General features: G+C 45.0%; 1 protein-coding gene across 1 annotated transcript in view; it reads right to left on the bottom strand.

Moving 5' to 3' along the window:
* The window catches only part of LOC126092634 (gamma-aminobutyric acid type B receptor subunit 2), a gene marked incomplete at its 5' end in the record, with an annotated part of 461219 nt that overhangs the window by 100058 nt on the left and 342797 nt on the right, over positions 1 to 18364 (bottom strand). Inside the window, one exon of the mRNA XM_049908357.1 lies at positions 6719 to 6890. Within this exon, the coding sequence (XP_049764314.1) occupies positions 6719 to 6890 (172 nt within the window). The remainder of the gene's footprint in view (positions 1 to 6718; positions 6891 to 18364) is intronic.

Raw genomic sequence — 18364 nt, 5'->3', positions numbered from 1 at the left:
ACACCGGGAGTAAACGGTTGGTGTGTGTCGCAGGTGCCTACTGTAGCAGGAGCAGAAGCCCAACATACACCCCAGCCGGAGAGCTGGGCGTCGGTACCCCGTCGATGCTCAGCCGTGCCAGCGCCGTCGCCTCCAGCGGCGACAGCTCGCCCTGTAACACCGGGAGTAAACGGTCGGTGTGTGTCGCAGGTGCCTACTGTAACAGGAGCAGAAGCCCAACATACACCCCAGCCGGAGAGCTGGGCGTCGGTACCCCGTCGACGCTCAGCCGCGCCAGCGCCGTTGCCTCCAGCGGCGACAGCTCGCCCTGTAACACCGGGAGTAAACGGTTGGTGTGTGTCGCAGGTGCCTACTGTAACAGGAGCAGAAGCCCAACATACACCCTAGCCGGATAGCTGGGCGTCGGTACCCTGTCAACGCTCAGACGCATCAGCGCTGGCGCCTCCAGTGGCGACAGATCGCCCTGTAACACCGGTAGTAAACGGTTGGTGTGTGTCGCGGGTGCCTACTGTAACAGGAGCAGAAGCCCAACATACACCCCAGCTGGAGAGCTGGGCGTCGGTACCCCGTCGACGCTCAGTTGCATCAGCGCTGGCGCCTCCAGCGGCGACAGCTCGCCCTTTAACACCGGGAGTAAACGGTTGGTGTGTGTCGCAGGTGCCTACTGTAACAGGAGCAGAAGCCCAACATACACCCCAGCCGGAGAGCTGGGCGTCGGTACCCTGTCAACGCTCAGACACATCAGTGCTGGCGCCTACAGTGGCGACAGCTCGCCCTGTAACACCGGGAGTAAACGGTTGGTGTGTGTCGCAGGTGCCTACTGTAACAGGAGCAGAAGGCCAACATACACCCCAGCCGGAGAGCTGGGCGTATGTACCCCGTCAATGCTCAGACGCATCAGCGCTGGCGCCTCCAGTGGCGACAGTTCTCTTTGTAACATCGAGGGTAAATAGTTACTGTGTGTCGCAGATGCTGGCAAGGTGCCAACTGTACCATCAGTGGAAGCCCAACGCCCATCGCACCCGCTGGTTGAGCATCGCTTCCTTGATCCTCAGCTGTGACAGCGCCGTCGCCTCCAACGGTGCCTACTTGCCTTGTAACACTGCGAGTAACCATATAGTTTATGTCGCAAGTGATGCCAAGTGTGCCACCTGTAAAAGCAGCTGCTGCCCAACACACAACCCAGCCGCTAGGTCGGCCATCATCATCTCGTTGATGTTCAGACATGTCAGCACTGTCGCCTTCAGTATCGACAATTCTGCCTGCTACTTCGAGAGGCAACAGTTAATGTGTGTCACAGGTGCTGGCAAGTCTCCCTGTAACATCGAGCGTAAACAGGTAGTGAACGTTGCAGGTGCTGCCAAGTGTGCCAACTCTAACATTACTGGCAGCCCAACGGCCACCGCTGCGGCTGAGGCCTCCTTCAGCCTCAGCCGCACCAATGCTATCACCTTCAGTGGCAACAGCTTGCCCTTTAGCACAACTGAAGTAAACAGCGCGTGTCGCACGTGCTGCTCTGCATGCCAGCTGTAGCAGCGGCAGCCATTGCCCACGCCGGCTGACTGCTGGGCTGGACACCACCTCCTCGATAGTCAGCCATGCCTTTCCGTCATCTCCAGTAGCGATACCTCACATTTCAACGCAGGTAGTGGCCAGGAATGTACAAAGCACGTGCTGGTTAGTGTGATCCGCATTAGATATTGAAGTGAGAGTGATAGTATTTCTAAAAACAAAATTTCTGGACACTTTGAACTATTTAGCCCCAGCTCACTCTGTGAAGTGTGTGGAATTTGTATTCCCTGTCCCAAAACTTATATAAAACAATGGTTATCTCCACATAAATTCAGAAACCACTGAGGTCCATCGCCGGCCGGTGTGGCCGTGCGGTTAAAGGCGCTTCAGTCTGGAACCGCGTGACCGCTACGGTCGCAGGTTCGAATCCTGCCTCGGGCATGGATGTGTGTGATGTCCTTAGGTTAGTTAGGTTTAAATAGTTCTAAGTTCTAGGCGACTGATGACCTCGGAAGTTGAGTCGCATAGTGCTCAGAGCCATTTGAACCATTTTGATTTGAGGTCCATCCTCTCGAAATTTTACCACAAAACATACTGTTGACATACCGGAAACAACTAACTCAAAATCGAACAGATTTCATATGGAGCGTGAGCCTTCAAAATTGTTTGTGACACCATAGCATTTGCAGCCAGGTTTTTTTGGGTGTATAGCAGTCAATGAAAATTTGGGTCACGCTAGCCTGTCATGCCCCGAGGGAATGGACGCAAATTTTGACTGGTGCTTACTGATAAATCCTCCACGAAGATATTAAACACCATGTTCTATAATTCAACTGTTCGAACTACTCTTTTTTATTAACTTACAAAGCTCCGAGCCTGAACGCCCCTGTTTCTTTTCATTGCGGAAAGTGTCTTCCAGGGTGCCACTTGTTTCAATACGATTCTATGTATATTCCTTAAGCTTTCCGGGCACTTCATCCTGCTACAACATGCATTACACAATTGCAAGTTCTTACAAACAGAGGCTCTCGAAACAGTCAGCTTACGATCTTCTATCGCCTATATAACTTTGTGAGAATCTGGAACACCCACCGTGTACTCTAGGGGCCCAGAGGCTCAACGCGGTACAGCAGAGTCAACAGGGTTGCCTGAGCAGCAGGCGTTAAGCGGTGAGACGACATTGTAGTTCCAGTCGGGCGTTACCTTTGCCGCACTATTTGCTAACGCCTGTCACGTATCCTTCCGCTAACTGGGTATTTACAGGGCTGCACGGCACGACAGCAGGAGAACGAAGTGGAGAGTCTGTAGTGTTGGCAGAAGAGCCAACACTGTAGTGCTAGAGGAGGCCGAAATGCACGCTATAAGCTCACGCAGGATGGCGTGAGGTGTGGAACAGTTAAAGGAGATGAGTCTACTAAATAAAGTACGTAGTTGATGTAATACTTAACTTTAATCCATAATTGGTGTACATCGGTCTGATCGTTCATGCTTCATTAGATACATAGCAAAGGATAAATGGCGCCTTGCTAGGTCGTAGCAAATGACGTAGCTGAAGGCTATGCTAACTATCGTCTCGGCAAATGAGAGCGTATTTGTCAGTGTAGCTTCGCTAGCAAAGTCGTCCGTACAACTGGGTTGAGTGCTAGGACGTCTCACTAGACCTGCCGTGTGGCGGCGCTCGGTCTGCAATCACTGACAGTGGCGACACGCGGGTCCGACGTATACCAGCGGACCGCGGCCGATTTAAAGGCTACCACCTAGCAAGTGTAGTGTCTGGCGGTGACACCACAGAGTCAACTGGAGTTCAAGTGGAGAGTCAGTGCGTCTACGTCCGGGGTCGACGTCGTGCCAGCTAGTATGACGAGCGCCAGCGAACCGCAGCCGCCTTTAATGGCTGCCATTCGCCCACCAATTCATCGCTCCGTGAGAAGCCTTAAGACTTCTTTGAATTATATACTTACCTGATTAGGACTTTTTTTACCGGTTAAATATTGTGCTTATTGGAATTGGAAATTTGTGGTAAGGTCTTATGGGACCAAACTGCTAAGGTCACCGGTCCTTTACACACTACTTAACATAAGTTAAACTAACTTACGCTAAGGACAACACACACACCCATGTCCGAGGGAGGACTCGTACCACCGACGGGGAGAGCCGCGCGGACCGCAACAAGTCGCCCATAGACCGCTCGGCTACCCGGCCCGGCTATTGTGCTATATGTCAGTGTAAAGTACTGTATAACCTTTACTCAGTAATAAATGTTGTCAACTTTTACTCAGAACCGTCGCTCACTAGTTGTGTATGCCACATTTGTAGAACTGATATTATTATTTTTGTGTGTGCTCAGTACAGCATCCCGTAACATACATAGCCGTTACTCGCGACTCAACTGCGTAGCTAGATTGCCCAAAAATAAAAAATAGATAAAACATGGGAAATGATTGTGTAGCACATAGTGATAGATATGACTGGTTGGAAGACGAGCTATGATACGAAGAACACCCCAGCCTAAAAGGTTTTTCTTTACGTTGAATCACTATATTATTATTAGATGAAATTTCTTGGAATACGCAGTAGCATGCTAATTGCTGGTGGAAATTTTCAAGAGTGATGTTTAATTTAAAGTCATCCTCAATCTTCTTGGCAATTGCGACGTATTTATGAATCACCGTTAATACTCAGAGAGACTGGAACAGGTCTCTTCTTTTCCCATCGTTTCCTTCAGACACTGATTTTCCATTTCACCACATGCCCTCACAACGCCTCCCCACGTACGCATCAGTATTTTAGCTGACCTTATGGGTGTCTAGGGAGAAAAACTTCTGGACTATCTAATCTGATAGTGGAGAAGTGGTAACTGCCAGGCTTTCTCGTATACATGTTGATAGCATTGTGTGTGTCTCTCTCTCTCTCTCTCTCTCTCTCTCTCTCTATATATATATATATATATATATATATATATATATATATATATATATATATCTTGCATTTTGTTTTCTTGACAGTGTTGTTACTTATTTATTTCTTGTGGCTGACAAATTAAATGGAATGTGCATGTTGTATCTCCATATATCTTAGCCTCTCCGGAATCTATTAAGCTGTGTCCATAGCTCTCTAGCATGATGAAAGCCAGGGACGTTAAAGATGGTTTGTCAATAATATAATGAAATAATTAGCAACCTGTTGCGTACAAGAAATTTAGTTTATTTACCAGTTTCGGGCACTTAGTACCCTTCTTCAGAAGATTATACTTGTCGCATTATCTGCAAGTGTCAACCATGAGATGCATACAGCAAAATTCCATGGTCCTAAAAATAAGAAAGGATTCAGTATTGTATTACTTACTGCTCCAATAGCCACAGCCTTCTAAGGAAGCTTACTAAGTGCCTGAAATCGGTAAATAAATTAAATCTCTCTTATGCAGCTGGTTGCTTATTAATTCATCATATACGACTACAGTTGCTAAGAATGGATAAAATACTAAAGACTGTCAATACGCTCGTAGTTCTTGGCTTTTGTGGCTTGCCACTCACTTTTTCAGTCCGCGTCCCTGTTGAACCCGCTGGAGAATATCTGGAATCATCCCTCACGTGTTTGACTTTTGGATTTGGGACATTTCCTAGGCAGAAAGAGTAAATCTTCGTGAACAAGGATTCATTCATTTTTAGAAACTTGGTGGCAAATGTTGTAGAGAGCCGCCTTTCGACGAAGGTGAGCTGGACAAATGTTTTATAGTATTGGTAGCCAGCATTAATGTCTAGATCTGACTGTACCACTAATGGTTCCCATCAGTTTCATTGAAATGATTGTCAGCTTTTTCATATGGCCGCTGCGGTGTCAAACTGGTGTGCAATATTCTGCTGAAAAGTGCACCAACGTAAAGGATGCTGCTCTGAGAACAGACATATTGGCTCCTCGTGTACTACCTGTCAGCTTCCTCACTATGTTCATTCGTGTTCACACCTTCTCGGCTGAAATGGAAATACATTATGTTTATGGTATGTCAGCATTCTCATGGGACACCAAGGTACTTTGGGTATTTTTCGGGGATAGTTTTAAGGGGCTCCGGAAAGGCTCAAAATCATGAAAAGTTCAATTTTTACTTTTTTGCGTTTTCTGAATCTGTAGACTATTACCTTTTAATAGATATATAATTTATTCAATTCCGAAGACTACAACTATTTTTAAATTTTTTTTGAAATGTGTTCTACATGGGCGTGACCTACTGTGGCGCTGTTAAACTGCTGTCAAATGGTGTTATTATTAACGTCCGTGTTCATCAGGTACATTTTAGTGATGTGAGATAAAGTATGTGTTGTGGCTAACCTGTGATGGTTCAATATATATCGCTGGTGTGATTGTCGATTGTTTCATGTTTATTTACTCTGTCGTTATCTCGAAAATATTCGTAATTAATTCTGTTTCTTGAGCCTCTGTTTTGTTGAAGTATAATAATGAGTAAAAGTAAAGTTATTAGAAATCCTCTGAAGGCTTTTAAGAAAAGGAGAAATGTTGGAAAGCCAAAGGTATGTGTTATTACTGTAAATAATAACATTCTAACATGGTACGAGCGATGCTTGCTTTAGACAAGGAACGCCTTCGGGCTGCAGACAGGGCTGTAAAGAGTCTAGAAATACAAGCAAGAGAAAACAGGAGGAGGAACAAGAGGAAGCTGGAGGAGGAGTTTGCAGAGGATGAAGATAATCCATCCTATGGACCTGGAATGCACTAAAAGTTAATCGAATCTTTGTCGCTCGATTCCCAAAACTTTTATTTTCTCATACTAATTACATGTTTTCTAAGGATCTTACAAACATATTTGTTTCAAACTTTCAGTAAATGTTACACAGTACCTTCTGCATAATTTAACACAGCCTTTTTCCAAAAAACTCTATATTTTTGAATATATAAATAAAAAATTGCAAAAAAATGTTGTGAATTTTCATTACAATTGAAAAAAAATCATCTTTAATAACTGAACTAAAATTTTGTAAAATCCCTGTGTTAAGTTGTAGCCCATATTCCAATAAATAATCTGTAAAATGTTCAACTTCCTACCTCAAATACTTTGTGAGGAAAGATGTAATTTATAAGCGTTATTTTAACATTGGAAGTGTAGGGCGTTCCGGAGCCCCTTAAGCGAGTAGCCGGCCTCATGCAGAGACAGACGCTCGGCTTACAGAAGGGCAGCGCGGCCGCGACTCACCCGCTTGGTGCCCACGGAGGAGGTGGAGCCGGCAGAGGAGGCCGCCGGGGAGTCGAACAGCTGCCGCTTGAGGCGGCCGATCTCCAGGTCGAGCGCGGCCATCTCCCGGCGGTACACCCGGTTCTGCACCTCCACGCGGTAGTACAGCTCCCGCCGGTCGTCCGTCACGAACCTGCCACAGGGAAAACCTGGCGTCCACATACCGGCGACAGCTCACAAGCTGGAAGTACCACTCCGCAGTCTCTTCCCTGACTCTGTTTACCATCACACTCAAAGGCACAAATACTCTTTCACATCATGTGTTTCCCCTTCAAGGATCCTGGTCTTTCCCTCTTTTCTATGGTCTCCTTTACTAGTTAACCTTATGGCTTAGTAATTAAACACTTTACAGAAGCTCTCCTGTTCGCAGGAGAGCTTCTGTAAAGTTTGGAAGGTAGGAGACGAGATACTGGCAGAAGTGAAGCTGTGAGGACCGGGCGTGAGTCGTGCTTCGGTAGCTCAGATGGTAGAGCACTTGCCCGCGAAAGGCAAAGGTCCCGAGTTCTAGTCTCGGTCGGGCACACAGTTTTAATCTGCCAGGAAGTTTCATATCAGCGCACACTCCGCTGCAGAGTGCAAATCTCATTCTGGATACCGAGAATGTTTTATAAGTTATGTTGGAAACAGGATAACGACATTCTCTAACTGAACGATGTTGATTAATTCTAACATACAAATACGAAACATTTCCCATGTCAAATGTGTTGAAAGTACTTTAAAATCATTTTGCAATTAGAAAACGTGCGGACTTTGGTCACCAAATTTTATTGATATAAAACATCAACAGTGGTTGCAAGGAAGCATTACCTAATCCTCTGCAAAGCGCAACAAACAGGAGTACCAAACGAGGGATATCTGAAAAACATGAAAAGAGACGACACTTCGTAATGAGAGCAAAAATCGGACGCAGAATACCATATGTAAAATCAACGTCTTTTGTGACGAAATGTTTTTAGATATAGAAAGCAAGTGAGATTCTAAATTCGTTTCATTACGCGTCATTGATCATGTTTTGCATTGACATAACTAAATGCCTTTAGTGAAAAAAATACGCACTTCCTTACGAATGAGCAGACGCGTATGGTGCTGGTACTGATAGGGCTAGGCAGGGTTGAAACACGTCAACAGTGTGCATTACACTTGTAGACATTCAACATTGTTCTGGGAGAGGTGAAAAGAGCTTTACCCTTAAAACTGTTTTATAAAACAACAGCAACAGTTCTGTTTCTCTTCGCGAGTTTAAACGCATTCACGGGATACGGAAAACTGTTCTTTCCGCACAGGCCTTGAAAAACGTCATTCGGAAGTTCAAAATAACTGGAGATTTGGGAAATGCTCCTGGAGAGGCCCAATTGCCAAGTGCACCACAAGTTGTTGACGTTGCTGTTGCCATAGCTGAGAATGCTGGACGCAATGTGCGATCTTCAAGTAGTGTACGACATTTCATGATCCACCGTTCGAAAAGCGCTGCGAAAGATTGTGAAATGGTATCTCTAGTGCGGTTTCAGGCTGTTGTGGATGCAGACGGGCGTCACACTGAGTAACTTTTGTCACTTGGAAGTAAACATTGCTTGAAGTTACGAAACGTGTTCCTCTCATGTGCAAATTAAAATGTGTTCCTTTAACTGGTTTATTCGTTATCTCTCACCCGTATGACCTTACAAAGGTTGCCACAAAGTTTCATTGTCTTACGGTCACTTGTGTTTCATAGCGGCCCTCTCATATAACTTAAGTTTAACAATAACCATCCTGTGTGTACTTTTCATGCAAGTGTCAACTCCTTATAACAGCTTTGCCATCCAAAACGTAGAAACAACTTGTCACACAGAAAGTTTACCCAAATATTATTTAAACTTTTGATTCGGCAGAGCGTTATGAAACTAATTATGAAACTATAGAAGGTTCAAAAAATTTTTCACATGGAAATCAGCTTTGAGTGAATCTTGCGCATGAATCATAAATTTATATTGATTTGTGTATCTTGCCTTACAATTACATCCCATGCATTGTTAATGTATTCAAAATCACAAGAATCAGAAAACGGAGTTAGAAGTTATAAGTTACCATAGTATTCAAGGCTTCCACATGTCGACTTAATTTCACCAAAACAATATGGCGACAGTGTATGCCAATAACAGATTGTGAAATAAAGTCGATCAAAGTCCACGTACACAAACCTACGCATCCTTTGCTTAAGTTGATTAATCCTACAAGAAAGAAATAATGTAACAACATAACTGAGGGACCAATAGTTTACTAAAATCTGTAAATTTTTAACGAAGAACTTCTTCTAGAGGAACACTAGGGAACAATACATTGGCAGTGGTTGCAAACGCACCAAAGGAACAGAATAGTCGAGATAAAAAAAAATGGTTCTGAGCGCTATGGGACTCAACATCTTAGGTCATAAGTCCCCTAGAACTTAGACCTACTTAAACCTAACTAACCTAAGGACATCACACACACCCATGCCCGAGGCAGGATTCGAACCTGCGACCGTAGCAGTCCCGCGGTTCCGGACTGCAGCGCCAGAACCGCTAGACCACCGCAGCCGGCAGTCGAGATCAGAATCTGGTAATTGCCCATAAATAGTCACGAGTAAGACATTGGTAAACAACTTTGTTTTGCAATATTTTGTCTGCAAATTAAGGAAATATCACGAATTCAACGAGAACTAATGAAATTTATCCGTTCTCTGTCTTTTCCTACCTTGTGCTAATCTACATAACAACTGATCCCAAAATGTTAGGTTAAGCTGCCTACCATATTTTTATTTTGTGATTCCTTACAATTGTGTGCCCCTAGAGGCAGCTCTGTTGCTATAGCATAGCGACTAAGAAGTTAAGTAAAAAATTATCAATCAATAGATACACAATGACTTTATATTCACAACAGGGTCGGAATATTAAGAAGCTATGCGCTTCTGTAAAATGTGATAGTTACATGTACAATTGTCGAACAAAAGAAGTTATATGGCAAATATAATGAGAAGGAGGCATTTCAAGTCACCCAGTCGGTTGCCATGGCATAAAGAACACATAAATAGTTCGAGTCCTGGTACGATATATATTCCACAGTTTCAATAAGTGAAAGTTTCCATTTACATGTAGCAGTGCGCCGACTCAACTGGAGAGAGGAGGTGGGTAACAGCTAGGAAAAAATATCCTTTAGTCTCGGAAACTAGTCTTTGCTAATGACTGCTCGGTAACATTGTTTCATTGCCTAGCGACCACAAAGAGCCAGCCAATGATGGACGATGCCTGAGCAGCTAGCAGAAGCTACGTTGGCGCAAGAAAAACAGAAGCGCGCAGCTTTTAAATGTAACAGTGGGTTTTTCCATGTAACTAGTGCTGTCGTTTCGCTTTGCCCCAACTGAAATCTCGTTCGTAATTTTTTTTCGATATGATTAGTGTTTATTTCATAACAGACCATGTCCAGTACGAAGAGTGAGTGCAGTCACAATACATGAAACGAATCGGAGGAAGAAAAGCATGCTACACCAGCCAGGAATATATGCGTTGAGGGTGGAAATCTGAGTCCTCATTTTCTGCAATACAGTTTGTAAAAGCACTACATCAGCTTTGAAAACCAAGTAGGTTGGAACGAGACGCACTTCTAAGCTTCAGACATCAAGAAATAAAGAGGCCGAGGAAGAGTCACGTTGTAACGCCATTCGTCGTCATATACTCTATATACACTCCTGGAAATTGAAATAAGAACACCGTGAATTCATTGTCCCAGGAAGGGGAAACTTTATTGACACATTCCTGGGGTCAGATACATCACATGATCACACTGACAGAACCACAGGCACATAGACACAGGCAACAGAGCATGCACAATGTCGGCACTAGTACAGTGTATATCCACCTTTCGCAGCAATGCAGGCTGCTATTCTCCCATGGAGACGATCGTAGAGATGCTGGATGTAGTCCTGTGGAACGGCTTGCCATGCCATTTCCACCTGGCGCCTCAGTTGGACCAGCGTTCGTGCTGGACGTGCAGACCGCGTGAGACGACGCTTCATCCAGTCCCAAACATGCTCAATGGGGGACAGATCCGGAGATCTTGCTGGCCAGGGTAGTTGACTTACACCTTCTAGAGCACGTTGGGTGGTACGGGATACATGCGGACGTGCATTGTCCTGTTGGAACAGCAAGTTCCCTTGCCGGTCTAGGAATGGTAGAACGATGGGTTCGATGACGGTTTGGATGTACCGTGCACTATTCAGTGTCCCCTCGACGATCACCAGTGGTGTACGGCCAGTGTAGGAGATCGCTCCCCACACCATGATGCCGGGTGTCGGCCCTGTGTGCCTCGGTCGTATGCAGTCCTGATTGTGGCGCTCACCTGCACGGCGCCAAACACGCATACGACCATCATTGGCACCAAGGCAGAAGCGACTCTCATCGCTGAAGACGACACGTCTCCATTCGTCCCTCCATTCACGCCTGTCGCGACACCACTGGAGGCGGGCTGCACGATGTTGGGGCGTGAGCGGAAGACGGCCTAACGGTGTGCGGGACCGTAGCCCAGCTTCATGGAGACGGTTGCGAATGGTCCTCGCCGATACCCCAGGAGCAACAGTGTCCCTAATTTGCTGGGAAGTGGCGGTGCGGTCCCCTACGGCACTGCGTAGGATCCTACGGTCTTGGCGTGCATCCGTGCGTCGCTGCGGTCCGGTCCCAGGTCGACGGGCACGTGCACCTTCCGCCGACCACTGGCGACAACATCGATGTACTGTGGAGACCTCACGCCCCACGTGTTGAGCAATTCGGCGGAACGTCCACCCGGCCTCCCGCATGCCCACTATACGCCCTCGCTCAAAGTCCGTCAACTGCACATACGGTTCACGTCCACGCTGTCGCGGCATGCTACCAGTGTTAAAGACTGCGATGGAGCTCCGTATGCCACGGCAAACTGGCTGACACTGACGGCGGCGGTGCACAAATGCTGCGCAGCTAGCGCCATTCGACGGCCAACACCGCGGTTCCTGGTGTGTCCGCTGTGCCGTGCGTGTGATCATTGCTTGTACAGCCCTCTTGCAGTGTCCGGAGCAAGTATGGTGGGTCTGACACACCGGTGTCAATGTGTTCTTTTTTCCATTTCCAGGAGTGTAATTAGAATTATAGATAGGAACACCCGACACTTTCCAAACTGCTAGTGTCGCTTCATAATGACGATCTATATAAAGGGAGAAGTCAAAACGACGACAGTTCGAAAAGTGCATCTACTTCTACATCCACATCCATTCTCTGTGCACCACTGTGAAGTGCGTGGCAGAGGGTGCTTGCTACTGTACCAGTTATGGAGCTGCTTCTCGTTTCAGCCACGCACGGAATGCGGGTAGAATGACCGACTGAACGCTCCGTGTGCCCTGCCTTTTATCTTGGCCCCGCAAGGAGAGATATGAGGACGTTGGAGTATATTTCTAATTCGTTACTTAAACCTGGTTCTTGAAATTTTTTAAGCAGGTTATGTCTCCAAACGACTGCCAGTTCAGTTTCTTGAGCATGTCCGTGATCCTTTTCCTGCATTTTTGCTGCCTTTGTCTGATATCTTCGGAACCGCTAGGTGATACGGATCCCATACGCTTGAGCAATATTATAGGATGTTTTACAAGGGTACTTCGCAAGTAATCTCCTTTGGAGATTGATCGCATTTTTCTAGTATTCTACCAATAAACCGAAGTCTGTGACCTGCTCCACCTACGAGAAAAAAAAAAAAACGATACGCAATCAGATGCTGACAGTGATGCGAGCGAAGTTTTCCCATTACCAGAAACGCAGACACAGGCAGGAATTTGAAAGGAGATGGTATCACCGCGAGAGCGTCACAGTGTAAGTATTTTTAGTAACGCCTGTCGTTGTCAGGAATGTAGTAAGCGGTCATTATGTTATTTTTAATGTAAGTTCCGTCTAGACATGAAAACATTTTTTAATGTCAATTTGATCTAGGCATTAAAAGACTTTGTTATTCTTCTCTAAGTTTTAGTGTTTCTGTCTGGTTACACATGTCTATATACTTATACTTGATGCTCATGTTTTCCATAAGCTAAATTCAGAAAAGAGTTTCTGTCTAATATGTAAGGATTTTTCGCAATGTAATGATGATTTTGGAAAATCCATACTGATCACAAACACTGATCAGCCAGAACATTATGATCACCGACCTACTATCGATATAACCCCGTCCAGGCGATAGCAGCATCACCTGGCGAGAAATGACTGCTGCTCAGACACCCCGCGGTGCATGTAATACCAGCGACCGTGCTGTTTCGTGTGTACAGTGGGTAGATGCTCGGTCTATTTGTGTTTGTGTTTTACCGAGGGCAGACTGCGATGGCCCGAAGGCTCGGCACGAGCATTTCGCAAAGTGCACGACTTGTCGGATGTTCGAGGATTGCTGCGGTGGGTGTCTTCAACACGTGGTGAGACAACGTCTAGACGCCGCTGGGCTGGACGGCCAGCGCTCATTACAGATGTCGGACGTCGTAGGCTGGGCACACTGGCAAAACAGGACAGACGGCGAACTGTGGCGGAACTAACATCACCCCATCATGACGATCATGTTTCCTGACGCCAGTGGCATTTTTCAATAAGATAATGCGCCATGTCACAAGACCAGGAGGGTGATGGAGTGGTTCGAGGATCACAGTGGCGAGTTCCATTTGATGTGTTGGGCCACAGCTCGCCAAATCTGAACTGTATCGGTCTTATCTTGGATGTGATTGACGTGGCGTCAGAATTAAACGCCCCTTCCCAGAGCTTACGGAGGTTAGGTGATTTGTGTGTGCAAATGTTGAGCCAACACCCTCCAGCGACCTTCCAAGGGCTCATTGCTCCCATGCCATGACGCGTCGCCGCTGTTATCCGTGCCAAAGGTGGTCGTACCGGCTCTTAGGTAGGTCATAATGTTCTGGCTGATCAGTGCAATTTCAAAAAAAAAAAAAAAAAAAAAAAAAAAAAAAAAACTGTATTGAAAAATATGTGGCAAAATAAGGCTGCCCGACCATTATAATTAAATATTACACTCTTCAGTATTGTTCTGAAGTGCAAAAAAACTGATATAGGCATGCGTATTCAGATACAGAGATATGTACAGGGCTATTACAAATGATTGAAGCGATTTCATAAATTCACTGTAGCTCCATTCATTGACATATGGTCACGACACACTACAGATACGTAGAAAATCTCATAAAGTTTTGTTCGGCTGAAGCCGCACTTCAGGTTTCTGCCGCCAGAGCGCTCGAGAGCGCAGTGAGACAAAATCGCGACAGGAGCCGAGAAAGCGTATGTCGTGCTTGAAATGCACATACATCAGTCAGTCATAACAGCGCAACGACACTTCAGGACGATGTTCGACAAAGATCCACCAACTGCTAACTCCATTCGGCGATTGTATGCGCAGTTTAAAGCTTCTGGATGCCTCTGTAAGGGGAAATCAACGGGTCGGCCTGCAGTGAGCGAAGAAACGGTTGAACGCGTGCGGGCAAGTTTCACGCGTAGCCCGCGGAAGTCGACGAATAAAGCAAGCAGGGAGCTAAATGTACCACAGCCGACGGTTTGGAAAATCTTACGGAAAAGGCTAAAGCAGAAGCCTTACCGTTTACAATTGCTACAAGCCCTGACACCCGATGACAAAGTCAAACGCTTTGAATTTTCGGCGCGGTTGCAACAGCTCATCGAAGAGGATGCGTTCAGTGCGAAACTTGTTTTCAGTGATGAAGCAACATTTTTTCTTAATGGTGAAGTGAACAGAAACAATGTGCGAATCTGGGCGGTAGAGAATCCTCACGCATTCGTGCAGCAAATTCGCAATTCACCAAAAGTTAACGTGTTTTGTGAAATCTCACGGTTTTAAGTTGACGGCCCCTTTTTCTTCTGCGAAAAAAACGTTACAGGACACGTGTATCTCGACATGCTGGAAAATTGGCTCATGCCACAACTGGAGACCGACAGCGCCGACTTCGTCTTTCAACAGGATGGTGCTCCACCGCACTTCCATCGTGATGTTCGGCATTTCTTAAACAGGAGATTGGAAAACCGATGGATCGGTCGTGGTGGAGATCATGATCAGCAATTCATGTCATGGCCTCCATACTCTCCCGACTTAACCCCATGTGATTTCTTTCTGTGGGGTTATGTGAAAGATTCAGTGTTTAAACCTCCTCTACCAAGAAACGTGCCAGAACTGCGAGCTCGCATCAACGATGCTTTCGAACTCATTGATGGGGACATGCTGCGGCGAGTGTGGGAGGAACTTGATTATCGTCTTGATGTCTGCCGAATCACGAAAGGGGCACATATCGAACATTTGTGAATGCCTAAAAAAACTTTTTGATTTTTTGTATGTGTGTGCAAAGCATTGTGAAAATATCTCAAATAATAAAGTTATTGTAGAGCTGTGAAATCGCTTCAATCATTTGTAATAACCCTGTAAATGGGCAGAGTACGGCACTGCGGTTGGCACCGCCAATATTACACAACAAGTATCTGGCGCTGTTATTAGATCGGTTACTGCTGCTGCACCTCCGAGGTAGCGATGTAGTGGTGATTTTTCCACACAACCGTTCCACGAGTGTATCGAGAATATCAGAAACCCAGTAAAACATCAAATCTGCGACATCGCTGCGGCCGGAGAAAGATTCTGCAAGAACGGAACCAACGACGACCGAAGAGAACCGCTCAACATGCCAGAAGTGCAACCCTTTCGAAACTTGATGCAGATTTCAATGCTGGGCCACCGACAAGTGTCAGCGTGCGAACTGTTCAGGGAAACATTACCGATATGGGAGGTCGAAGATGAAGACGAACTCGTGCACCCTTTATGACTGCACGACACAAATTTTAGGCCTCACCTGGGCCCGCCAACACCGACATGGGACTGGAAACATGTTGCCTGCTCGGAAGAGTCTCGTTTCAAATTATATAGAGCGGATGGACGTCTACGGGCATAGTGACAACCTCATGAATTCATGGATCCTGCATGTCACCAGGGGACTGTTCAAGTTGGTGGAGGCTCTGTAATGGTGTGGGGCATGTCCAGTTGGAGTGGCGTTTTTGGGACCCCTTACACATCCAGATACGACTCTGACAGGTGACACGCACGTAAGAATCCTGTCTAATCAACTGCATCCATGCATGTCCAGTATGCATTCCAACGGACTGGCGATTCCGGCAGGATAATGCGACACCAAACACGTCCAGAATTGTTACAGAGTGGCTCCAGGAACACTCTTCTGAGTTTAAGCACTTCCCCTGGCCCCCAAACTCCCCAGACATGAACATTACTGGGTATATCTAGGATGCCTTGCAACGTGCTGTTCAGAAGAGATCTCCACCCCGTCGTACTCTTACTGATTTACGGACAGTCCTGTAGGATTCATGGTGTCAGTTTCTTCCAGCACTACTTCAGACATTAGTCGAGTCCATGACAGGTCGTGTTGCAGCACTTCTGAGTGCTCGCGGGGGCCCTACGCGATGTTAGGCAGGTGTACCAGTTTCTTTGGCTCTTCAGTGTAATACAAAGGCCTCAGTTTCAGTTTCTCCTCTTTTTCCTTTCAAAACTCCATTTCGGAGTTTTTCTTGAGTGCAGTCCCTGTGAAGCATACAGGGATAGTCAGCTATCATGCAACCATCGCATCGGACTTGGTACCTTCGTTCCACTTCTTTAATCTCTTGATGTTACGTAATGCTGTTTCCACTCACACCACCTAGATTTTCTGCAGAGTAACTGGCATGGGAGCGCCAGAAGTGCAGGTACTAGCTCACTGAGGGAATGCTTGGACGTTATACAGCAAGTTCCTTTTTATGCTATATTTTTGTTATCAGTCTCTTTGTAGTTACCGAGAAACTTCTTGATAACTTCTTTAATAAATATCGCAGCTGATCTTTCAGTGCTTTTGATCTTCAAATGTTTCATTGTTATTTAGTTTCCGAAAGCCAGTACCCGCGAAAATTCCCTTTTTCAGTTTGGCATCTGATAGCCTCGAGAACCTGCTTCCCATGTGTTTCAACGTATTACTATCTTTTGTTAGTACTTCAATTAATTCCTTCATAAATTCAAATGTTACGTGAAGTAGAGGCATGAGTACTTCTTCGCCCACCAAAGAATCGAATACTACGTTTTTTCCTCCAACTTTATGCGTTCTACTAGGCCAGATTTATTCGTGTTTTGAACGGCTGTCCCATAGGGGTGTAACTGTATCACAAACGATGAAATAAAACAACTTCATGTAGCAGGTAAAACTGCAAAAATCATGAAACAATGATGATCACAGGGGTACGTTTTGAATACCTCAATTTGTGTCAAAACTGCATGTGATTGATCGTTTTACGCGCTTTACTGGAAATCAGCATCCAAAAATACACCAGAAATATATTTTATGTTAAAAATTTAAGACTTAACCAATAACTATCAATATGCTGGATAAATTCTTGTGTCGCTAGTTTATAGTTGATAATGAAAATAATTAACACCATAAACAAAAACTGCTATTAATCTACAATATTACGAAAGTAGTTTGCATTTACATTGCGAAACGTTAACGAATACCTTTTTTCACGTTTTTAATAGGTCACTTTTTTGGCTGTTTGTTCGGTGCAAATTTTGCAGTAAATTTTAAATGAACTTCCCGATGAGCTACATATTTGATACTTTCACTATAGCTGAAACTCGATAACAATGCAATATTAACCCATTTTAGTGTCTGGTGTGTAGCGGAGGGTACTTGTAGCACTACTGCTCGTTACTACGTTTCCTGTTCCGCTTGCGAAAGTTTCGTGGTAAGAGAGGTTTATAGTAAGTTCGCTTGTGAGCTCAATCCGCTGTAATTTTTGCTTCAAAGAACCTTTCCTGAGATAATCGTAGGAGGAAGCCATTTATTGGTTTACTCAGGTCAAGAGAAATTGAAATATTCTTGAGATTTACCACATGTCTCTGTTGAAATCTCATCAAAAATCGATTGAAAATGTACTAGTAGACACACACACACACACACACACACACACACACACACACACACACACACAACAACAACAACAACAATAACAACAACACATGGATACGGACACGAACAAGAATGCATAAAGAGCAGAAAATAATCATTTAAACAAAATTTTTTTAAATATAACATGCTTGTTTTTAAAACGGACTAAAAGGTATAAAATGAGTTCTTCTAGCCCCATACAGGTTTTTAACACTATACATATACTCCCGAAAATTTGTGATTGTGAATCCTTAACGGCTGTGAAAATAATTGTAGAATTTAAAACGAAAGGCGTGGGGTGCATGAATACATAACTGACAAACGAATATCTTATTTATAGTTTGACAAAATTGGATGCAAATATTTTGTATCTTGCTGTTCTTACAAAGGTACTAGACAAGCTTGTTTCCGGATTTGTACCATTTTCCAGCGTTCCTTACGAAATTGCATTTATAAATGTAACGTTAGCAGGAACTCTTGAAAATTGAACAGATGCAGAAACAAGCTTGCCTTCTACCTTTGTAAGAACAGTAAGGCATAAAGTATTAGTATCTAATTTTTTAAAAGCATAAGAAAGATGTATTATGACCTTATGTAAACTGCAGGCCAAGGAG

Source organism: Schistocerca cancellata, chromosome 7 (assembly GCF_023864275.1).
Source record: "Schistocerca cancellata isolate TAMUIC-IGC-003103 chromosome 7, iqSchCanc2.1, whole genome shotgun sequence".
In the NCBI taxonomy this organism is placed as follows: domain Eukaryota; kingdom Metazoa; phylum Arthropoda; class Insecta; order Orthoptera; family Acrididae; genus Schistocerca; species Schistocerca cancellata.
The sequence above is the reverse complement of the archived record's forward strand: the minus strand, read 5'-3'. Positions and strand labels throughout refer to the sequence as shown.